The 26,078-nt window shown below is 35.9% G+C and overlaps 1 protein-coding gene across 3 annotated transcripts in view; it reads right to left on the bottom strand.

The window, feature by feature from the left end:
• Positions 1-2,340: 2,340 nt before the first annotated feature.
• Positions 2,341-26,078, bottom strand: part of PPP3CB (protein phosphatase 3 catalytic subunit beta) — a 49,068-nt gene continuing 25,330 nt past the window's right edge. The window contains exons 10-14 of one of the 3 annotated variants that reach the window (XM_082854367.1): positions 18,992-19,069; positions 11,824-11,908; positions 10,995-11,092; positions 6,165-6,194; positions 2,341-4,754 (exon numbers count right to left, since the gene is read on the bottom strand). In XM_082854367.1, the coding sequence (XP_082710493.1) occupies positions 4,576-4,754; positions 6,165-6,194; positions 10,995-11,092; positions 11,824-11,908; positions 18,992-19,069 (470 nt within the window). In that variant the 3' untranslated portion in view covers positions 2,341-4,575. The remainder of the gene's footprint in view (positions 4,755-6,164; positions 6,195-10,994; positions 11,093-11,823; positions 11,909-18,991; positions 19,070-26,078) is intronic. The other 2 variants (XM_082854368.1, XM_082854369.1) reach the window with 2 other exon arrangements.

The raw sequence follows: 26,078 nt of genomic DNA, 5'->3' as shown, positions 1-26,078 counted from the left end.
AGAGGAGTTGATGGAAAAGTAACTTACCCTGCTAAGCCCTCAGCTTCATTCCTTCTCTCTTCCTTCCAAGTGAAGTAAATGCTTGATCTCCTCAGATCTACGTTGTGGCTGATTTGCAGCTGTCCCTTCATATCACTTTCCTTTGCAAACTGCTGAAATGCTGAGTCTCTGTGATAAGGTATGCCCTGCCAACCAGACAGACAACACTGAATTCTCCCTAAAGAGGCAAATAAGGACCTGGCCCCCTGCCCTTGGACTTCTCTCTTTCTGACCTTCCTTCTCTGCCAGGAAGGCTCAGAACTCTGTCAACATTCCCAAACTCACCAAAGGCCAGGCAGGCTGAGGAAAGATGAAGCTTACTGCTTCCTGGACCTCTCTTACTAAGGCAGCATTTCTGCTCCCAGTCCACAGCGTCAGGAAAAAGCCCTTGGGATTAGTTCAGAAGTCAGTATTTGATTGGAAAAGGTAAACACTAGCCCAGAGGAACAGGAACCCCTAGAGTTCTAGATGTCAATCTAGACACAGGATGAGTTCTCCCAAGCCCCAAGTCCTTTTTAACGTAACAAACACTGCTCAAACACAACTCAACAGTGACCAATGTAGGTTTAAGTACAAATATGATACCCAGAAAAGGAGAATACAAATGGTCATTTAATGGTACAGAAAGAAATCAATTGGAGGGGAAACGTCCAGAATTAATTTGTAAAATTCAATTTCCCTGAAAGGAGAGCAAGGCACTTTCTGAGTGAATGTCATCAGGGGCATTCCACCTGTTTATTTTAAAAGAGGAATAAAATTTTCTGGAATATTAAAGTAAGCAAGACCAAAAACACACACTATTTCTAGGAAGAGAAAATAGAAAAGAACTCAAACATCTCATTCCTTCCTGTAATGGATGCTGATCCAGGGAATTTAATTCCACATTTCTAGCTCCTTTTCACTTAGAGCTATCAAGCTCCAGAACCTATCAGAGTTGTTAGTGCAGTGGTCCTATATGACTCTACAACCTGACGCTGCTTATATGTGGGCCCAGCTATGTCACTTACCTGCCTCTGTGAACATCAGCAAATTGGGGAACAGAACCACTTGCAATAAGGTCCTGGACCGTGGCAAATAAATCTATGCATGAACAGATGCAGAGAATGGATTCCAAAGGAACCCCAAAATGTAGAAAGCACAAACTACAAGCAGGGAAGGTGGAAGAAAAGTGTTAAGGATGCAAAAAAACCATTACATAACATTATGTAGAATAGCTGTGGACAAAGGAAAATCAGTTGCAACAGGCAAAAATCCTGAATAAAATAGGGGTAATTCATTTTAAGCAAAGGTTTCAGGCCAATTTCAAGTTTAACTGGCAGAAAATTGAAAGGTTTTGAGGTTTGTTAATGGCTGAACTGCAAAAGGTAAAAGAACTCAGATTGTCTTTTCTAACTCAGAAGTGTCATCTTTGAATATAAAGGGAGATGATATATAGAAAAAAACTGACATTGAATAGTTTACATTTCACCATCATTACTACTGTTCTGGTAGACATTTAAATTTACAATTTAGAAAGATCTGAACTTTTCACAATTTGCATTCATCATGAGTTACATTAAAAAAAAAAACCTTTAAAAGTACTTCTATGGTTCGTTGTGAAACTAGTTAGAAGACAGACTAGAAAGAGCTTCCTATTCAACAAGTACAAAGGGGGATTCCCTGGTGGCGCAGTGGTGAAGAATCCTCCTGCCAATGCAGGGGACACAGGTTCAAGCCCTGGTCTGGGAAGATCCCACATGCTGCGGAGCAACTAAGCCTGTGAGCCACAGCTACTGAGCCTGTGCTCTAGAGCCCGCGAGCCTAGAGCCCATGCTCCGCAAGAAGAGAAGCCACCGCAATGAGAAGCCCGCACACCGCAACGAGAAGCCCCCGCTCTCTGCAACTAGAGAAAGCCCGTGCACAGCAACAAAGACCCAACTCAGCCAAAAAATAAGTAAAATAAATTAAAAAAAAAAAAAAGTAGGAAGGGATCTATGAGGCACTGGGTGATATTCTACCACTCTTCATGTATACCACTTTTTCTGAGTTCCATTCCTTCCTCTTATTTTCTTCTTAATTTTTGCCATTAACCCTAATTCTTCTGATTTGCTAATGATATTTTATGTTTACCCATGATTCCCATAAACACTATATAACCCTAGTAATGGACCTAAGGAACTAAAGAAGTTCCTGCTACCTGATATATTAGTTAAGCTCTTAATTTAGAGATGCATAGTTTTCACAGACCAATAACATCAAGAGAATATTTAAGGTATACAGTACATAATAACTGTAAAGGCAGCTCATGGACTGGGATGCAAGTTAATATTACAGCAAGCAGAAGCTGTAATGATCAACAATTGGAGTTCTGCTTGCTACCTTGAATTAGGCATGTATATATACTTCAAGTTAAATTAATGCTTTTTTTTTAAGTCTTTATTGAATTTGTTACAGTATTGCTTCTGTTTCATGTTTTGGTTATTTTTTGGGCCGCGAGGCATGTGGGATCTTAACTCCCTGACCAGGGATCGAACCCACACCCTATGCATTGGAAGGCAAAGTCTTAACCACTGGACCACCAGGGAAGTCCCTAAATTAATGCTTTATAATGTGTATCATTATAATTATTGTTGAAAAATGTAATTAAAGTTGTCATACAATTATATTATTATAAAATGTTGAACAATATGCAAATTTCGCTCAATTTGCAAAATTCTATACTTATTTTGATTGTGACAAAGAACGAAAATGCAGTATTATTCTTTTCTTATTGTTAAAACTTAATAAATTCGAAATACTACTGTAACAAAATTCTAGACAATAACATTTTCTTTCAGTTAAAAGTTAAGTAAAACACTGATTTTAAATAACAGATTCAGGCCTATAATAGGCACCCAGAGTGCTCAGTTACTAATGCTCATGTAAAACAAGTATAAGCAAAGTAAAAAAAAAGAAAAAAAAGGAAAAATTTATGAAGACAAGAATTTAATTCATCATATTACCATGAACTACCCATTAGATAATTTTCTCTGAATATCCCAATTCTACTAACAGGATTTTCTGATTTGCATGAGGTCAAATCAGACTACATCTTCCAAATAAAACCCAACACAGAGATAGGAGCAGCGGCCCATGCATGGAATTTATTGTGTGCTACTGTTTATAAAATACTCAAATAGTCCTGCACATGCATAATATTTCCAACTTAGAAAGGAGACCATACAGGGTGCACTTTCTGGCAAACAAACAATAGATGGTTCCGCTGCCTGGAGCTCTGAGTTGTATTCCAGGGCATGAGGGAAGCAGGCCACCAAAGTAAAGGGAAATACCAAACTACTGTGGCAATCAATACAGGTCAGTAATTGTGAAAAATTAGCACATGGTTCCATTTAGTCTAACCAAGCAGTTCTGTAACTATCGAAAGAAAATGTTCAACATGCAGTCTTGACTTTTATGCTTCCACTAACATCTGAATGACTGAACAGAACTGTTGCTTCTATGCTGCACTGCTTAATCAAAAACACTTCCAGAACATTTTAAAATTTCCTTTGCATCAAAACATAAAATGATAGGAAGCCAGCAGTAAATCACCCTGGTGGCTATTTAAGCAACTTGAGTACTCACAGTAAACTAAAATTTCTCATAACATCTAGGTAACCTATACATGTCGTACCTGTACATCATAGGTCTATATATTAAATATTTGCAAAATGAAAACATGCATACACAAAATACGTCAAGTTTTACAGACATGATTTGAATTAAAATTTACTTTGACAATGTACAAACTTCTTTTAAAGTACCTTAAATGAGTAATTCTGTAATTCTTCATAATTCTGAAATTTAGAGATTTTCTTCTTAAATCTCTGGGGTGTAAATCTCAAAAGATCTGGGCAAGAAAGATTCTAAATTAGTTTTTGGATTTGTGTACAAGTAAGAGAGTCTGCCTAGAAATAGGTTATGCATTCATAATTGAAAAATACCAAGACTATATTACAGAATTAGCCACATTTAGGAACTACAGACCTGAGGTCAGCATTTTGTATAAATGCCAACTGGGTTTCTCAGCATTTTGCCCATAATTCAAAACACAGCTTAGTAACCTCGGAAATGTATTTTAAGACCATGCTAACTCATCCTTTAAAGACATTTCATGGGGGAAAAAAAAAGTCCACATTATCTCTTAGGATTGTATTTGAAGTTATGGTTGAAAAACAAAATCTAATTCTACTGAGGGGAAAAAGAAATCTCATTTGTAAACTTAAACGTGTGAACCACAAGCATAAATGGAGGTGTAGTTGCCCTCCACTGGAAATTGCCCCAAGCCCCTTGCTCACTGCTCTCCACCTTGGCAGCGATGACCCAATCTTATCAGATAGCACAACATGTCCCAGGGCCCTCAAGCCTCCATCCAGGAAGGGGGCTGGGGTCTCAAAAGCACAATGGTTTCTCCAGAGGGACTGTGACATTTACAGTCAGCTTGACCGACCCCTCCAGCTCCTCGGGTGATCTGTCCATTTGGGGCCCGAGCTGTGAGAGTCCCTGGGAAGCCGTGGGTCACTGGGCACCATGGTTGCCAGTCCCGTGGTTCTCAGTGGCATGTGCGGTGTTCAGAGAATTGAAACCATCTTGCTGTACAGCATCTTTCCGGGGTGGCATTCTCTCATTGATCCTATCCAAACCCTTTGCCTCTTCAAAACTGCAGATTCTATGTGGTGGAGAGAATCCTCGTATTGCTTAACAAAATGCAAATTTGATACGTCAGTAATTGAAAAACATTTCTGAGATTTCAAAAACATAATTAATGATTTTTAAGAAGAAAGAAATTAGTTGTACATAGCAACATTTAAATCTTACTTTAACTGAAGCCTATCCCCATTCTAGATTTCCCCTTAAAAATGTGAAATGTTTAAACCTAAATATAAACATGACAGCTTCATAGATGACAAGTGTTACATCGCCTTAAAAAAAACACACACACAAAAATAATCCTCCCCTGCCCCCAAGACCTCCAGGCAATGGTCTCAGGGTCTCAACCTGACTTCTACTACATCAATTATCTCCTACCTCAGGCCCTAAGATCACCAGTGACTATCACAGTAAGGCAGCAACAAGAGTAGGGGCAAATGAGGAGGCTAAACAAGGTTAATCCTCAACATACAAATCTGTACCAAGAGCGTGGGAGAAGAAAAGAAAGTTAAAATTTAGCAGATCAGAACTACCTTGGAGGTCAAGGTATTATCGCCCCATTACCACCAATATGAAATGAAAAAGGTAGGAAATGCCTCCAGGAGTTAGATCTGTGTTTGGCAGATTGTAAAACGTATTTATAGTTCCATATTTTAGGAGATGTTTTCCTTAATTCACTGGCCATTCACTGCCTGTTCTTTGGAAACCCAAATCAAAATAAACGGCAATCCTCCTCCAATTGTTATGGTTTCTCATTCACTTCATCTGGAGTGATGTATCCTCTATTATTAAAATGTACATTAAAAAAATTTCCATACTATTGGTTATAATTTGGTTGCTTTAATATGCAATCCCTGGGACTCAGAGTCTGTGCATGTGAACCAAGTAAGGGGTTGGGGCAGCAAAGCTTTCAGCAACGTGGAATACCAACCCAATACATGATATACGCGATGTAATATTATCAGCAAACACTAGCCCAGACTGCAGCACAAAATCACAGTGACAACTCTGCACTCTCAGGTGAATTACTGAAAATGAGTATGTCATTTTTATATCATGAGTATACCAAACCTACATCTAGAGAGGATTGCACTTCAGAATTTAAAAATCTGAGTAGCACAGAATCATGCAAAATATGGAACAGATCTTTATTTGCAACTGTAAATGCTATAATATTATACCATAACATGCTGTACTCTAAAGAATTCTGGAACATTAAATGCTGGTCGCATTACTATACTAGAAAAGGGAAAAAACCAAATTGTCACTATGGAACTCAGTCCTTGTGATTCAAAAAGAAGAAGAAGAAAAAGATATGACTGTTAAACTTGATGAGTCAGTTGAGTCTGATTCATCTTGGACTGTGCAAGCTAGAAGTAAGACACACCCACAGGACATTCACTGATGCCCACCCACACACCACAGATCTCTGCCCAGTGCAAGGACTCTGATCGTACCTTTTTCAGCCTCAATAGCCTCAACTGTGGCTGTACAGAAGTGAGCAGAGGCATGCAAAATGAATGAGAGAGATGAGAAGGGTCATATCGTACAGCAGAAAAGGCAATGATTACTTAAAATATAACAGTACCCCATACTACATTATCATTTACAATTTAACATATATAGTACCCGTATTAGAGAGCCCCATCCAATCCCCCAATTCCTGACACAGCACAGTTTACACACAGCACTAAGACACCATCGCTCAGAGCACAGAACACATAGACCTATTGTAAACACAGACACCTCAGCATCCATGCAAATGCACACTAGTATTAATTACCCATCTTGAATTCAGTATTTTGATGACGTTAGAATTTTCCAACATGTTTATTATGTCACATCCATCACAATCACAAGGAAATTCTCTAGAGTGAAATTATGATGGTAGAATTGCAGTAGAGCAAACAGAATGAGATTCTTTTCTTTCATGTCTAACTTATCACCAGTTGGCCCCCTAAGATATAAACTAGAAGGGGTCAGCAATGCTTTTCCTGTCACTTCTAATTCATAGGGCAAAGCATAAGCTGCAAAAGTTGGTATGGCTACAATGAAATTTATGGTCAGTAAACTTGGTGAATTACTCTAATTAGAACAGTTCCATAGTGCTGTCCTCTGTGGGTAATCTAAAAGGACTCCTCTTATCTACTAGAAACGTCCTTTCTATTATAACTGGTGTTCCAAATATCTAAAGATATCTAAAGATATCAACATGTAACATATATAAAAATCCATTTATGTTCAGTGTATCACGAACTCAAATCTACCTCAGTTACTAACAGCCTCAAGTGACAATAAGAAGGCTACTGAGCATGTTTTCAAGCCCATCTACCAACTAGAGAGGAATCAAGAGATAGAACTGAGGTCTTACAGGCAATAAATCCTGTTCATTTCATGATATGGACATACATATAGGTCATATAAATGAGAAATACATTCTTGGTATAGCTTGTCTCTGGCCCATTTAGAGAATTGCAACATATTTAGTCATACATATTTTTGTAGTCAAAGATTCTTTTGGTTCATTTCTGGGTTCAAACTGTATAAAGCACTCACACTGAGGACCAGGACCAAAGATTGCAGAGGACATTATTGCCTGATAATACTGCCAAGTCTCAATTCTTACTTTACCCAAAGTGCACAAATTCATACTATTGATAATGTTCCATCCCTTCTACTTTGCTTCTTCAATGATAAGGCCAATTAGAATAATTATTCCTAAAATGAACTTTTAGCAGTACACATGATTTAGAAATAATAAAATTTATCCAAAGCAGTTATTAATGTGAAAGGACACTGATGAATCTAAGGAATTAAAGAAGGCTAAATTAGATGTTTGTAATCTCAATCAGATAGTAAAGTGGGGACCCCCAAAAAAGGAGCATAAACACTGAATAAAGGAAGAATTAATTTTTCTCAACTGTTAAATCATATTACAAATTAAAGCAGATATACTTATTGTATACCCACTGTACTTATTTAAATCACCATTTAAAAAATCTAGCCCTGTACACTTGGAAAATACTCTTGGAATTTGTCCAGACAGAAAACTGGGATAAATGACCCACCTCTACTGGATCAGCCCTGGAATTCCTATTCTTCAAAACATGGACTATTTTCTTTATAATTTAGAAATTAAATAGGGAAAAATAAAATGCCTATCAGAATCTATGTTTTAAAGAGCTTGTGGTAACAGAAGTGATTTTATATGAGATATTTCATAATTTGTATTTTATATATAGTAATAAATTAAAAATAAAAAACTGATTATCACTGTAAGAATTAGTATCTATTTTAGTATGTCAATAGTTTTAAAGTCTATAAAAATTTTTTTCAAATTATGAAAATGACAATACACTTTTGGGGGCTTTTAATTTTATATGCATTTTCTAGGTCAATTTATATTCTCTGCTCTTTCCCAAGGCCTCTAAATGCTCCTAAATGCTTTTTAGGACACAAAATGTACATCACACTCAAAATTGCATACCATGTTAAGTTTGAATGCTTAGAATTCAAAGAAGATCATTTGAAGCTTACATATTAAGCTGGAAAGAAAGAGATCTGATAATTGCAAAATTCTATCTGAAGAGCAATATTTTTCCTCAATTTTTTTCAGTTTTATGGGGCATCTTGACATGACCTTACTAAGTTTGAGTGTAATGCTGTTTCAAACTGTGTTCCTCAATACTACACAGGATAAGTGATCAAGAGGAATTGACCTTACTATAATATAGATGGCCACATATTTTCTCATATAGGTCCTCATGAAGGTAGCATTATAACGGCTAGCTCCCAATCAAACTTCCAAGAAGAAAATGCACATAAAATATGATTATCAAATCCTACTCCAACAGAGTTATACAGTTTGTAAAAACACTTGAGAAATATCATAAATTAACTGTAAAGTTATTGATGAGACAATTTCTATTTTCTGACAACAGGACAGAGGTCTTAGAATTTTAAAACTTTCTTTTTGCAATACTTAGCTCTCAGGTATTCACGTCAGGGGTCATGTCTACTAAAATTTTAAATGTTACATAAATTTTTAAAAATCACATGGGTGATCATACTTCTGTATGAGTTTTGTTATTTGTTTCAAAATGGGTTTGTCTTATGATAGAGAAATCACTTCAACCAAATGTAAACCACACGATCAAGATCCATTGCTGGCAGAGCTAGGGAGCTATCTAGTTTCCCAAATCGGACCCCTTAAGCTCAGCACCATCCAGTAACTCACTCTACGCCGGGAATAGACAGTCCCTTCAGTAAAGCTGTCTTTCAATCCTTCCCTGCAGTTGGGGGTGATTTCAAAGTTGGAAGACTGAGCTTCAGGCTGCATGCAAATTAAGAATAAATAGATGTGCTGAGCTCTCAACAAAGCATGTAATTAGCAGGCACTAACTGCGAAATCTGAAAGAAAGGTTCGCTGTGGATACAACATAAAAGTAACAAAATATCCAAGGATAACTGAAAGATGACCGTAGTTTAGATTTACTTAAGTGTGAGACCCTTTAGGTTTTCTTTTCCTTTTCTGAACAAACAGGAGGAAGGATATGGCATTTTTCAAGTTATTAAAATTCATCCTTTTCTATTAACATTCTTGCTAGTTTTATTGAATGTTTAAGGTCTTCTTAATTTGTTTTAATGAAATTATTTTTTGCTCATTTTCCTAATGTTTACAAGATAATAAGAAAAATGAAGGGCAAGAAATATAAAGAAAATCAGAGCAGATTTTTTTTAAATCAATAAAAGAAACCTCATTCAAAATGAAAATTTGAAGATATAATTTCAAAACATACTTATATATCTCACATATACCAGTAGTGGTAGCAGACAACACAATAACATATAAATAGAACATGTATAGGCTACAAGTAGAAATTATTTATCTAGAGAAAAATTCTTTTTATTTATTTAAGCATTTATTATGAGACCGAGTGAAATGAAATTGTGAAAAGTCAATCTAATTTAAATTTATTCAAAATTTAAAATTAAAATTTCCTATTTTTTTGCCTTAAAAATTTGACTAATTACAACACCAAACATGACTGAGAAGACATCAGATCTGTTGCTTCCTGTTTTAATACAACAATGACCCTTGGAGGGCTGTCAAAAGTGACTACAATAAAACATAAATTAAGGCTTTACATATCACATTTTCTGCTTTCCAACCACAAGGGAAAGAAATCTAGACTTTCAGTTATTGGGTATAGTCTATAACATTCACATCACTTTCTTCTATTTAATCTATAATGGGCTTTCAAAAAGTTAACCCAGTATTTACACAAATACTCCAAAAAAACTTAAGATTTTTTTTTAAATATAAAATATTCAATGAGCCAGATTACAGGAATGCTTTACGTATAATTCTTTTTATTTTCATGCAAAATAAAGGCACACTTAATAACACCCTTTCAATTTTGACTTACAGGATTTAAATTCCACCCCTTATAACAATGACTTAATATCTAACGTTACATTCATGTTGAGAATGCACAAAGTACAGCAACAATGCAGCAAACCTCAAAACAAGGTGCTACAAAGTTGCTTCTACATCAAGACAGACAAGTGTCTGATAGAGTAATTTAACTTAACATACTTTTACAGACATACAGCTAACCTAAAGAGAGACAGACAGATTTAGGAAAGCAGCTACATCTGCAGAGGAAGGAAACAGCGTGTTACAGACAGTCAATTATACATAGAACATTTGACAAACACCACAGAAAACAAACTTTGGCATCATTTACCAGGGTACAAAACCTTGCACAAATGTTTTGGCAAGTGAAGTGCATAAGTAATGTTCTGGGGCTCAAGCAGATTGTTAATTCTAAAATTAACATCTGAAAATGTAAGCACAGTCTAATACAATTACATAAATTAGAAAGATAAAAAAATAAGAAACTTGGAATTACATTTCCATTTAAGTAATATGGATATCCTTGATTCACATTCTGAAACTGAAGCTTTAAAAAGAAAATGGTGCATTAGACAAACGAATAAATATTTCAGACATTATGATATGAGTTATTCCCATATCATTTCATGAAAAGCTGAGAGACCGATCATTATTTTCAATTGAAAGGAATACCCATTTTATCATTTTCTGGCCTGGTCAGGTTATTAATCAGACACTACCTATCATATAGTATTCTGCTTGTATCAGCTGCTGAGACAAGAACTAAAAAGCAGAAAGAATTCCCTGCATGCATTATGTGTATTGTTAGCAAAAGAGTGAGGTGTGCCCCAGTCCATGTGAGGCACAGCAAGTTGCATAACATCATTACCACTTTGCAGGGTCTGCCGTCCTCCAGCTAACACTCCACTAGGCAACATCCCTGTGGGAGTCAGGCCCTTGAGTGTCAGCACACTTTCACTCTCCTCCCTATAGCAGAGAGATATAACAAAGATCAGAGACTTCCAACAAGTACTTAGGTTAAAAGAGGAGATGGGGCCCAGATGTAGGCCATGTATGTAACTTATGACATTCATTGCTATTACCATATTTTCCTCAATTCCAAGATATACATTTTTCCACGTTCTAAATGTTTCAGATATGAGGGTATGCCGTACAACTGAGACATATATTGTTCTTCCTGAAAAGCTTTATTAAATATGTGGTGAGATTCATCACCAATGGGTATCATAATATTGATAAAATATGGTATTTCATGTCTGATATAAGCAGTTTTGCAAACAAATTTTTAAGGACTAACCCATTCATGTGCACCCTTAAACCTGGTCTTCCTGAATTAACCCCAGGAAGACAATTTGTGACTCCAGCAAAAAGGACTTCCTTTATAGATGAGCAAGTTCATCAGGAACACTCTAAAATGTGCCCCCTCCTCCTTATTATGCTCTAATTTTAAGGTGTAGATCTAATACTTTCATCACAGAAGGACAAGAGATGCCAAAGGTGAACAATAATAATCACAAGGGTCAAAAATACTAGTTTCAAAGGGACCTGCGTTCCCCTCTTCAACATGTAAGTATACAACTTCTTTATAGAAAGAATGCTACTATATTGCTTTTAGATATCAAACAGGACACCGCTTATAATAAAGTATAATAAAAGTGATTTCTGTAAAACAAATCATTGGGAAAATATATCATTACCTGAGAACAGAGAAGACCCTTGCCATCTTGCCAATTGCTCGAATTTTGTTTCTTATGATTTCTTTCCGGGCTGCAGCTGAACCTACTTTCAATGGAATAAATAGAAAGAAAGACTCAAGTTTAGGGCATCCATACTTGTACCATTCTATTAGCCTGCTTCACTCTCATCTGAACCAACACCAAGCCCCTCGCCACCAGCTCACATGGAAGAAACTAGATGAACTCATGCCAAAAAGCTTCTCGTTCAATGTTTAGCTCAGCACTGATCTAATACTGGGATCTGACACAGATACAACTGAAAAGTAATCAGCCAACTTTATCACTCTCACACTACCGACTAACCAGTAAAACAGCAATGGGAAAGAAACTAGAGTCCAACCTGTATCACAAACCAGAGGACAAAAAAATGGTAACAATGCTACAGTCATTGTTTAATTCTCATGAGAGCCTATGGCATGCAGACTAACAGACTAGAACTGGTCATAACCTTTAGACTTCTGTTTGATTATCATAAAAGCCTTTGACATGCAGGCTGGAAATATCCCATCATACTATGACAAAAGAAGCTTCCTTGCTCAAAGTTGGTCTGAAAACAGTGATATGAAGCGACTACTGGGCAGGTGACCCAGAACGAGGGACCATAGCAGCATTTCAACAATGTACATCTCAACCTCATGGACTAAGTGTCCTCTAAGGTCATGCAAATATATACAAGCTTTTACATCCCTAGGTGAGTATGACACAAGGAGAGTGAGCAATGAGAAAAGACTCCCCAAAAAACATGGCTAAAGAATCACTAATGCTTCATCTCCAAATGGTTAGCTGCACTGCCTATCACTGATACAGAAGAGAATATATCAAAATAACTGAATCTTTGCCTGAATAAAGACTCAGAGGTTGTTATCTTCCTTCCCTTGGCCTCCAGAAAGAACAACAACAATCTCAGTCCTGTTATCTCATATACAGCAACTAGAATCACTCTGGACCCAAGAGTGTGGTTCCTTAGAACTGTGCTTCAACATGATGAAAACAAACATATGGAAGCACCGTGGTTGAGGAGAAGGTTAAGGAAAGGCTAATAAAGACACTAGACCAAAAGGGGCCTTAGGTACACAGAGGTCTGAACAACCAAAAGTCTTTTGGGCTAGAGCATCTTATTTAAAATTCAAGCAGTCCACAAATACATATAATTAAAAACTAAGATGATGACTGGACCTTACTGCAAGGAAACAGAAAAAGAGATCCAATTTCAAAGATGAAAACAAAAGACATATTTTAGAGAAAATAGGCTCCACAACCATGTTTATGATGCTCTAAGTGTAATATTATGAGTGCTGAAGCTATAGCTTTTACAAATCCAAAACTGTGTAGGTCCATGGTACTACACAGGTATTTCTAAGATGCCAAAAAAATTACTTAAAATCTCAAAATCATAGAATATTGGAATCTGAAGACATTAGAGATACTGCAAAGTTCAATTTCCTCATTTTATAGACAAAGAAACTAACTTTACTAAGTGTCTTGTCCAAGGACATAGGGTAAGTCTGATTCTCTTCAAATAAATTAATATATTTTGTTTTAAAATTGACAGAATTTTTGAAATAGCCAGACTGGGGGAGAGGAGTACAGAGATGGGGGAGGATGGCTGTAATGAGATACATTCACATTTTCAGCCTTAATTTATATATCTATAAAACTGAATGATATGTAAACTATACTGATTTCAAATTAAAAATTCACTGGAATATAAAAACACTTTACAAATCAGGATTTTAAATCAGTCTACAAACACATCATGCATAATATTAAAGTAAATGTCCACAGTAAAATTACTTTGGGGAATCAGACAGACAATCAAACACCCCTAGTCATGCAGGGAAAAGTACAAAACATTACAAATAAGCAAAAGAATGAAATTTTAAAACAAGAGGAATGAAAAAGAGGGAAAAATATTTCCATGCACAGAAAGACAGATATCTTGGAATATGACTTCTAAAAACATCAAATTCTAACTTAGATAAAACTTAAACTAAATTTGCACAAGGCCCAAGAGGACTCTGCATAAGTATACTTAATGAATACACAAACTTACATGGACATGAGAATAACTTATGAAGTCATATTTCAAAACAATGTTACTCTGTCTGGTCTGTACCTTTTTTATTGCCATATATGAGCCGTTCTTCAGATGGAGAGTCCAGAAAAAAGGAAGTGAATGATGGAGAAAAGGTGGTTGAGACAAATAAAAAGATAGAGATTTAACTTGGCAGTGGTACTGAAGAATGAATGTAGAAAGAAAGGGAGAAAAATGAAGGTCCTCATATTTGAAATTTGAAAAATGTAGTACTGTAAGATCTGGCAAATAAAGGAGGGATGCCACTGGGTAGAGCTCTAAAGGAAAGATTTCTTAAAAGATATGTGTTCAGAAGAAATTATGGACAGAATGACTATAATATTTGATGAAAGTAGACAAATTAGGGACAGAAAAAAACACGTGAAAACACATAAGACTGATAAAAGACTGTGCTAACAACAATCGCACATTTATATTAATACCCTTAAGGAAATGTGTCACCCATGGAAGTATGTTAAGTGAAAGGTAATGACACAAATGAGATACAAACTCATGTGGTTCTTCAAGGACACCAACATCTGCAAAATCTGTAGCATACACAGAGAAATGTAGGTAACTTTATAAACTACCTCAGTGGAAAACCTTACCCACTCCCAATAAAGGAAAGGCTAAGCCTCCCACACTCCATAATAACAAGAGCACACAATTTCTTGAATCAGAATTGTGGAACTTTTGCACATACTCAGGATCAACAGTATGTGCTGTCTGTTCCCAGTCCAATCTGGGAGTTTTAGGGACATCTTTTTGCACAAATAGCAACAGATTGTTTCAAAGCAAGTAATAGCTCTTAGAGTAGGCAGCAGAGATGTCTCATTTGAGCTTTCCATTCTAATGCTGAGATACATGATTCCATTATAGGAAATGCAAAGTTTTAGTTTAGTAAAACTATAACACATATGGATTATGTATTTCCTTTACCAAACTCAAGACAAAAGATAAATAACTGAAAGAAACAGTATGCATTCTAAATATCATAGAAATCAGTGTTCAGAAATTCCCTTTAATGATTACATAACACCTCTAAAAGGAACACTATGTGCATTTACACATGCAATATGTTTATGCAAATTTTTGCCTTTAAAAATAAACCCACATGTACTTTAAACAATACAGAATACCAAAGGCCATCACTTAAGAAGAAAGAGAGTCTTATTCCTTTAGCCAATTTCAGCCTTGAATATGCAAAATCTACTCTTTCCTTCCTCCCAGTGGGAAATGTCCAATCCTGTTCTTTCCCTTCCCCCACAGAAAAGCTAAACCCTTATTGTGTCTCCACAGCAATCCCCAACCCAACAAGTTTTCTTTCTAAGTCAGATTTCTTCCCAGGCCCAGTCCATAACATGGTTCCACTGCTGAGTAGGAAAAGGGGAAGGAGAGGAGAGAAGGTATGCTATCATGCTCAAAGGAAAGAAGAAAAGACAGGGTTAAGGGGAAGAAATAAGGGAATATGTGTAAGAAAGGGAAACAAATGTAGTTCTAGTAGCTCTTTTCCCTATCCCATCCTAGTATCTATCCTAAACTCCTCCCCTTTCCTCCATTCCTCAAGGTTCTTTCTCCCCCAAGCCACTCTCATTCCTTGATGCAAACTCCCATACCCATATTCAAAAAATTTTCTTGGGCTTCCCTGGTGGCGCAGTGGTCGAGAGTCCGTCTGCCGATGCAGGGGACACGGGTTCGTGCCACGGTCCAGGAAGATCCCACATGCCGCGGAGAGGCTGGGCCCATGAGCCATGGCCACTGAGCCTGCGCGTCCGGAGCCTGTGCTCCGCAACGGGAGAGGCCACAACAGTGAGAGGTCCGCGTACCGCAAAAAAAAAAAAAAAAAAAAAAATTTCTTGGCGTCCCTGCTCTTAATACTTGGTAGTGTAAGGGTGAATAAATGTGGAGTAATTGCACCTGCCGTGTTGGCAGTGAAGGGAGATCTATTTCTAGTATTTAAAGATGGAACTCAGTGTATTTTCCCGTAGAAACATTGTCATAATTTTTTAAATTACTTAAAGAGTGGGAAAGAATTTTCATCCTCTCTATTCCCTCAATCTATGGAAGAGAAGATTTTGAGAAGTTGGGTGACTTTCCCAAGATTACACAGCTAGTATAATGGTAGCACCAAGACACCTGAACCACTGATCCTTTTCACTAAACTACAGTGCCTCTTTAATGATCAAATTTGATTCATCTCTGGAGTGTAAGAATGATATAACAAGTTGATAAATAAGCATAATTTATCATTAATAGGAAAAATGTTGATAAGATACATAAAATCTCATTAGAAGGAATATAATAAAATTTTATATTTACTTCTGGTTGAATTCCCAAAAATGATTCAGTATCTATCTTCTTATAAATCATCAGTATCTAAACCAAGTACTATATTAGACTTAACAAGGAAACTTTTTTCCCTTTTTACTATGGAAAGAGGACTAAAGCATCACCTATCACTACTCCTATTTAACACTATTAACAATATTGATACAATTTTTTCTTTTTTTTCGGTATGCGGGCCTCTCTCACGTTGTGGCCTCTCCTGTTGCGGAGCACAGGCTCCGGACGCTCAGGCTCAGCAGCCATGGCTCACGGGCCCAGCCGCTCCGCGGCATGTGGGATCTTCCTGGACCGGGGCACGAACCCGTGTCCCCTGCATCAGCAGGCGGACTCTCAACCACTGCGTCACCAGGGAAGCCCAGATACAAAATTTTTGAAGAAAAAGAAATAAAAGGTAAAAATGTAGAAAATAAACAATATCAGCCTTATGCAAATGACATATTTTTTAAAGTGAAGGAAAACAAAAATTACCGTAGGAAGTAATTCTGCTGATCCAACTTGTTGAACATAAGATAAACCCACAAACATATAATTCCTTTATACAGTCAGAAAATATAAGAGAGATACCAGTTGCAATAGTAATAAGAACATAAAACACTGAAATATTAATTTAACTTGGTAATAACAGATTTTTCCCAAAGAAAAACTATATAATTTTAAATAATTATATATTAAATATATTAAAAGGAGTAATTATAGTAAATGAACTAATTATATAGAGCAAGAGATTTTGATCTTAGTTTAGAAAATTAAATATTATTTTTTAAAAACTTCCTAGATTCAGATATAGATTTAATGTAACACCAATTAAAATTCCTACTAGATAGTTCACAGAATTTGACAAATTAACAGAAAACTCTATTGAAAAAATTAGTGGAACATGTACAAAAATGATTTCATTATATTATTGATCATTACATCAGTACCTATAACATTATGAAGTAGGAACTATTATCTTCATTTTGAAGATAAAAAAACTGAGGCTCAGAAAGGTTAAGTAACTTGCCCGAGGTCACATAGCCATTATGAGGAACTAGAATCTGAACCCAGAACTAGTCTTACAACAGTGATTGCAGAACATGGAAAATAAATATTTAGTTAAAACTATTTAAAAATTTTATGGAAAAGACAGATATGATGAAATATGTTAGAACTAAAAGCGTCTACAAAATATCATAGAGAATTAAAATAAGGAAAAATTAATATTATTCATTAAATCTTATTATCCAAACAAAAAAAGAACTGATATAATTTATTTCAATGAACAAAACTATAAACCAGAGTAAAAGCACATCCCTGCCTGCCACCAACAGATGGCACTAGCAGACACTTGTATATAGTCACTTTGTGCTTTCAACAAATGGACTTAAAATTGTGGTTAAGAATCAAACCTGTTGGTAAGTAGGGAAATTTCTAAACAGTTTTTACTCAGATTTTACTTGTTAAATGGTCACTTGATAGGGACAGTTTACATAGTTGGGAAAGCAGATAGTAATTTCTCCCTTAGCATCATGAGAATTCAAAGAAATGTAAATTAAACCAACTGTAATTTATAGCCACCAAGCAAAATAAGTAAAAACAACCAAAACCCAATTAGGTGGGCCTGTGAAGAAATACAGGTCTATAGATTCATTGCTAGAAACACTTCATATTGGTCCAATTTTTATGCAAAGTAATCTGGCAGTTCATAGCTAAAATAATGAAGCTAAAACTCTTCATTCTCTTTAACTCTGTAATTCTCTTCAAGAAATTTATTCCAAGAAAGAAAATTAAAACTATTGTATGAATGTTTATTGCATGCTATTCATAATAAAGATAATTTAAAGCAACCCAAATGCCAAACAATATAATACTAACTACAAAGATTATGGTATATTGATATACTTAGAAATATGTAGGTATCGAATTTTACCAATATGTAGACCATGTTTAATACATGGAAACATTTATATGCGAATTAAAACTATGAAAAGTATGCTGCAACAAAGATGTGAGGGGCATATGGAAGGGAATAAAGAGTTTTCAGCTTACAAACTGTTTATGTTTTTGTTCATTCAGTTAATTAATATAAATATTTAAATTTAAGTTCTAAATAAAAACTTCAGAACATAAAAATAAAAGTAACTTTGTTTCTATTGTATTAGTTTATACTATAAACTAGGTACATAGGCTGGTTGGCTTACATAAGAACTAACAACCATGTATAACTTTGTATGAAAAAAATGCTTGCTGAATTTTAAACTAAACTAACAAGTGGTCTCTTAGAACATAACCACTCATAAATTGAGAACAGCTTACTTTGAGTTTTCAAAGGAAGAAGTGACAACGGCATTGGGTATTCAGGTATGTTTCTGATGCACTAAGAATACAGTACCAAGGAAAAAAAAGCATTTTTATCCTCCCTTCTCTAAGTAGTGTCCATATTCATGAAGAACCACATTCTATTAGCACTTCAATTTTCCTTTCCTTCTGTTCTTTCTTCCAGATTTCCCCTTTCCCTAAATTCATTTTCTTCCCCATACCAACAGAAAAAAAAAATTACTAAAATGATTTTAAAATCTTAAAATAAATAATATCTGAAAAACTGACTTGTCACTTATCAAATAGCATAGCCATTTGAGAGCAATGACTATATTTTACAAGAGTATATTAAAGCTGGGCAGTTAAAAGATTCTATTTCACAATAAAAAACAGTAAAATGAATAGTCATACCATCAAACTGGTCTTCTCCTTCAGTCATAAGTTCATCATCAGAGCAAATACTCAGAACATTTACCAACATTTCTGTCACTATTAAAAAAAAAAGTTACACATTAGTTTATCATATTCAACTATCTATATGTATACAGGGCAACTATTTATACAAATGATCCAAGAAGACGAACATATTCTGATAGCAGAAATGATGGAATTAAAAGCTATGAGGGCTTTTAAAATGAAAGAAATTAAGTGGCTAACGAGCCTGAGAGATTCTTTATGGAATAAGTTTTCAGGTCTCTCAGGAAAAAAAAAAAAAAAAAATGAAGCCCCCACAGGGCTAAGAACAGGGATGAATAACATCTAAATACATACATTTAAATTCTTCATTTATGGATACAGCATTAAGGAGTAAGAAAGGGACCTCTCTGGTGGTCCAGCGGTTAAGACTCCGTGCTCCCAATGCAGGGGGCCTGGGTTCGATCCCCAGTCAGGGAACTAGATCCCGCATGCTGCAACTAAGACCCGGCACGGCCAAGTAAATAAATACATATTTTTTTAAAAAAAAAAAAGGAGTAAGAAAAAACCATGGCACAGTTCCACTGTTTCAAAAAGTTTCAGGATTCAATCTTTTAAAAACTGGCTCCAGCAATTCCCCTGAAACTTAATTCCTAAGACTACTAATGACTATCTAACAACTGGAACCCATGGTTCTTTCTTAGGTTTAATTCTCCTTCACCGTTCTATATATTTTTTTGCCTTCTCTTTTCCCTTGGTTTCCAGGATTCTACTCTTCTGTTTTTTCTACCTTTCAGACTATTTTTCCCACAAATTTGGACATTCTCAAGATTCTCTCTGCAGTCCTGTTGTTTTTATATGTTCAATCTCTTGGTGATTCCATCCATTATTATATATTTTCAACTACCACCTTTTGAAGATGATTCCAAACTCTTTATTGCCAGTCTCGACCTCTCCTTCAATCTCTAGATTTCCCTGCTGCTTTTACTGCCAACTGTCTCAGACTATTTGTATATCGTCTGTTTCCCCTACTAAAATGAAAGCTTCATGAGTGCAGGGTGCTGTTCTGTTTACTACTGCATCCCCAGAGCCTGGTACTATGCCAGGCACATGAGAGGCATACAGTAAATATTTGACAAATGAGTAAATAAAAAAATTAAAGGTATAAGCAAATTTCAATTAATCATAAAAACGCCTATTGAATATTAGCCCCTGGATGTCCTGATGGCACCTTGAAATGAACACATTCAAACAAAATTCAATACTGCCCCTATTATTTCCCCTATAGTATATTAATAGCACACCACATGTCAGGCACTGTGCTCAAGTTCTGGGATTCAGATATAAAAGGTCCAGTCTCTACCCTGTAAAAGCTTACTAACTACTAAGGATAAATAGTTATATATATACATATTATATCACAAAAAAGTGATGAGCACTATGCTGAAAGTACGCAGAGTTATGCACAAGATCTGCTGAAGAAAAGAAGGCTTTTGGGACTTCCCTGGTGGAGCAGCAGTTAAGAATCCGCCTGCCAATGCAGGGGACACAATTTTGATCCCTGGTCCAGGAAGATCCCACATGTCACAGAGCAATTAAGCCTGTGTGCCACAACTACTGAGCCTGCACTCTAGAGCCCGCAAGCCACAACTACTGAGCCCGCATGCCATGACTACTGAAGTTCACGCACCTAGAGCCCGTGCTGTGCAACAAGAGAAACCACCACAATGAGAAGCCCGCACACCGCAACGAAGAGTAGCCCTCGCTCACTGCAACCAGAGAAAGCCCACGTGCAGCAAAGAAGACCCAACGCAGCCAAAAATAAATAAATAAATTTATTTAAAAAAAAGAAAAGAAGGCTTTTGGTAGAGGAATCATGAAGTAGAAATTTGCCAGGTGGAGAGGGTAGATAAAGCACTCTAAACAGAAGTTAGAAAAACTATGAAGAAGTCATATAGATCAGTGGAATAAAATTGAGTCCAGAAATAAAACCTCACATTTAAGGTCAACTGATTTTCAACAAGGGTGCCAAAAACAATTCACTGGGGAAAGAATAGTCTTTTCAACAAATGGTGCTAGGACAACTGGATATCCACATACAAAAGAATGAAGTTGGACCCCCACTTCACACCACACACACACACACACACACACACACACACACACACACACATATTAAGTCAAAAAGGATCAAAGACCTAAAAGTAAGAGCTAAAACTATAAAGTTTTTAGAAGAAAACATAGGAGTAAATCTTCATGAGCTTGGCAATGGTTTCTTAAATGTGACACCAAAGCACAAGCAACAAAAGAAAAAATAAAGAGGACTTCATCAAAATTAAAAACTCTTGTGCTTCAAAGAATATCACCAAGAAAGTGAAAAGACAATGTCACAGAACAGGAGAAAACATTTGCAAATCGTATATCTGATAAGGGACTTGCCTCTATAATATACAAATAACTCTTACAACTCAATAGTAAAAAGACAAATAATCCTTTTAAAAATGAATCCATTTAGAAATAAACATTTCTTCAAATAAGATATGCAAATGTCGAATAAGCACATAAAAATATACTCAACATCATTATTCATTAGGGAAATGAGATACAATTTCATATCCAATATGATGGCTATAATAAAAAAAGATACATAATAACAAGTGTTGGCGAGGATATGGAAAAACTGGAAACATTATACACTGCTGGTAGGATTGTAAAATGGTATAGCTCCTTTGGAAAACAGTTTGACAGATCCTCAAAAGGTTAAACATAGAGTTATATGACCCAGCAATGCTTACTCCCAGTTACATACCTAAGAAAAATGAAACCATATTGTACAGGAATGTTCATCGCAGCATTATTCATAGTAGTCAAAAAGTGGAAACAACCAAATGTCCATGAGCTGATGAACGGATAAATAAAATGTATATCCACACAATAGAATATTATTTGATCATAAAAAGGAATAAAGTACTGATTCATGCTACAACATGGATAAACCTTGAAAACATTATGGAAAGAAGCCAGTCACAAAAGACTACATATTGCATGATTCCATTTACATGAAATACCCAGAATAGGAAAATCTATGGAAATAGTGAGTAGATTAGTGGTTGCACAGGGCTGGAAAGAAGATGTGGGGGGAACTGGGGAGTGAATGCTAATGGAGCCAAGGTTTCTTTGGGAGGATGGTGAAAATGTTTCAAAACTGATTGTGGTGACAGATGCACATCTCTGAATATACTAAAAACCACTGAATTACACAGTGTAAATAGGTTAAGTGTATGGTATTTGAATTATACCTCACTAAAGCTGTTATGAAAAAATAAAGAAAAAGTAAGAAGGCATGAAACTTAAACAGCATATAGTACATTAAGGAAGTTGGCTGGGCTGTTTCATACCTGGAACATAGAGAACGTGAAAGAAAAAGACAAAAAGTGAGGCTGAAGAGAAAGTAGGGAAGGTCCACATGTGACAGGCTAAGGTTTATCCTGAAAGTTACCAGAGTCATTTATGGATACTAAATAGTAGCTTTTAAGTGTGTAGTGCTTTCCATCTAGAAGCTTAGCTGTGAAGGAAAGGCAAGAGAATCATAGCACAGTAGTAGTCAATGAAAGATATCAGAAAAAGGAAATGTTATTTATTTTTTATTTAAAGATCATATAGATTTGAACAATTTACAAAACAGCTTAGAAGAGAGAGTTTGAAGATATAGAAGATGTAAATAATACAGTAACTTTCCTGAAAAAGCAGAAGGGTAATGAAATATAAGGACAAGTTAGAAAGGCTAGCCCTGGATAGTAGGGTCACATCTTCAGCAGGATAAGAATTCAAGATGAGTGCAGTTTATTGGGAATTCCCTGGTAGTCCATTGGTTAGGACTCCACACTTTCACTGTCAAGGGTCCGGGCTCAATCCCTGGTTGGGGAACTAAGATCCCTGCAAGCGGTGTGGCATGGACAAAAAAAAAAAGACTGCAATTTATAAAGCAGGGGAACAGTCAGTACAGAAAGCTCCCTTTAATGGTACGTGTTCTCTCTGAGAGTAACGGAAGTGGCTAGAAAAAGAAAATGTTTAAGTAAAAAAGATAAAATTTTAGAATATATCCTAACGGAAATGAGTGAGGAAGCAGACTAGTGATATAAAGGATGTTTGGGTACTACTGAGAGCCTAGCTAATGCTAGAAATCAAAGGGTGGTACCAAATCATAAGGCTGTATAAATATCTCCAACAGTGCTTTATATGTTGACTGTAAGAATGGAAAAAATGGATAGTTAGACTTTACTGGGGCTAACATTTATAGAACAAAGTAGAAAAACGAGAGAAAGGAGTTTGGAGGTGTGTTAAGAAGAAAGAGAGGCAAGGGGGGATCTGACTAAAAAAGAAAACAACACGTTCAAAGGCCTAGCAATCCCAATGAAGATGAAGAGAAGCTATAACTGAAGTAAGCGGTTGCTAGAATAACAGAAGTTTCATCAGAGTGTGTTAATAGCACTATCATTACCAGACTCAACACATCCAAGCCATTTTCAACCATTCCCTCCTCTTAAACATGCAATCTTGTTAAGTCTCACTGATTCTTTTACAGTTCTTGCAGTTCTCCCATGCTCTCCATTCCTAATGCTAACAGGGTTTCATTATGTTTCCATTTTGACTCCTGATGAAGCTTCACAACAGGTCTCCCAATCTCTAGTCTTCCTTGCAGTTCACTTCACCAGAGTAATTTTTCTAAATGACTATCATGATTATATTCTGTTGCAGTTGCTTCTCACCATTTATCAAAGTTCCAGATTCTCTGTTTAAGTGATTAAGATCCTCCTGATCTAACCCTGACTTAACTTTTCATTCTTTTTCTACTACTGTCCTTCATACATCTTACTTGCTAATCTAATTGAACCCCTCAACATTTGTCAGTGATGTTATGCTTTCTTCCTTTCAGACTCAGGATTGGGAAGTTCTCTCACCTAGAATTCTCTTGCCCAGATCTACCAGCACAATTCCACCATTCTTTAAGCCCCAGTTCAAATGCTACTTTAATCCCTCTGACAGATATAATCTCCTCTCTCTTGTTAATTCCTATAAAACTATGCTTGTCTTGGAGCGCTTACCATATTACATTTTATCATTACTTATGTATCTTTAGTCCCCTATTAATCTGCAGAGACCCAATATCTTACTTGTATTTGTGTATCCTTAGTACCTTGAATAAAACAGACTTTCCAAAAAAATCTAGCAAATGAACAAATCCTACATGTATGACCTTCTACAGAAGATCACACTACGCTGGACTCTCTGAAACAGAGGTTCTTAAATTGGGGCCAATAAGCCTGAGTGGGGTTACCAATCCACTTCAGATCTGTAAACATCCTCAAAATGTTACATACGTACAGATGGTACATATATTTCGTACATGAAATTTTCTGGAGGAAAAGTCTGTAACTTTCACGAGATTCTCAAAAGGGTTTTGTATTAAGAAATTAATAAATGTATTTGTGTACTTTAATTTTTTTAAGAGTCCTTATCTTTGAGATTCATTCTAAAATATTTATAGATACAAAAAATAACAGCTGAGATTTGATTCAAAATAATTGAGGTGTGGCATGGGAAGTAGTGGATGGCGATATAAATGACACAGTATTGGCCATGATTTGATAACTGTCGAAGCTGAGTAATTCGTACATAGGAATTCATCATATTATTCGCTCTACCTTTGTATCGTGCCGGAAATTTTACAACATAACATTTTTCAAAAACAAAATAAAAAGCCCCCAAAAGGCTAAAAAACACTACTTTCATCTAACTTTGGGATTAAACCAGCCTCCAAGGAAGCCTCTGGCTTAGTTAGGTTAGTTGCTTCCCAGGGACTAGATCAGAGTCAAACTGGCTTTTTCGATGCGGAATCAAATGAAGTGCCATTTGCTGCTTTTCACACCAAAAGAACATTTTCATTAGAATGAAGAAGTAGTTAGGCTATTTAAACAGCTAACATGTATTAAAATGGAAAACTAGGCAAAGAGTTTGAGAAAATTTTCTTACTGTGCTCAACATTGGTTAGGATTCTATTTGCATATAATGTTCAAATCTGAGATTCCCATTTTTAGAAAGATATGAATAATTTAGAGAAGATCCACAGAAAAACAACAAAAATGGTCAAAGGGTTTGAATACATCCTCACAATAGCTAAGATGATTTAGAGTGGCAAAAAAGAACAGACGATCACTTAGTAGCAGACTTCAAATGTAGGATCACTGAATTCCACTGTTCTTCACTTATGAGAGAGCCACAGAAACTAGATTAAATTTTCTCATTTCTCAAAAGGAGTTAGACTACATGATTGTTAAGTATACTATGAGATCTAAAATTCTATGATGTCCTGGTTTTTGATAGGTGCATTCGTTGAGAAAACCTATTATCTTCTCTCTCCTTGTTTGAATACTCATAGCATAAACATTTAGATTAGATATAATGAAATATTTCCTTTTTTGTGGAGGCATAAGAAAATCAAATTAGAAACATCCATTCTCCTCCTACCTTATCTTCCCTGCTCTCCCCACCCCCCACCCCACTCATTCTTCATTAAAATATTTGTGTTGCAGTCTAGCCTGGAGGCAGGAGAATGAGCAAGATGAATTCTTAAATTTCCTTTAGCCTGATGATGCTATCATTGAACTATTTCTCATATACCAAAGATAGAAGGTTATAAGTGTAATGCATCCCTTGCACCTAAGCCCTTTACTGGCCCCCTTCTCAAATGCTAAAGTGGGTAATTCTATCCCCATATTAATGTTGACCTACGGAATAACTGACAAAGACCAAAGGCAATCTGCAAAAAAACTGTTTAACATACACAGTTTAAGTATTAACTCTGAAATGCAGAACGAAAAATTGCCTTGGCAGAAGTAACATATCTCAGACAGAAAGGAACATTTTGTAACACAGAAGAGGTGAGAAAAAATAGAGAGGGATATAGAACAAAATGTTTTACAATCATGTCTGTACTCTAATATTCTTATATTCCACGTATGGAAACTGAGGTATTGCTTTGTGGGAAAATTAACACTAAAATGGAAAAAGAAGAATGTGATAA

The sequence above is a fragment of the Leucopleurus acutus genome, assembly GCF_964270905.1.
Source record: "Leucopleurus acutus genome assembly, chromosome: 14".
Classification (NCBI taxonomy): domain Eukaryota; kingdom Metazoa; phylum Chordata; class Mammalia; order Artiodactyla; family Delphinidae; genus Leucopleurus; species Leucopleurus acutus.
This window is presented reverse-complemented; position numbering and strand designations above follow the sequence as displayed.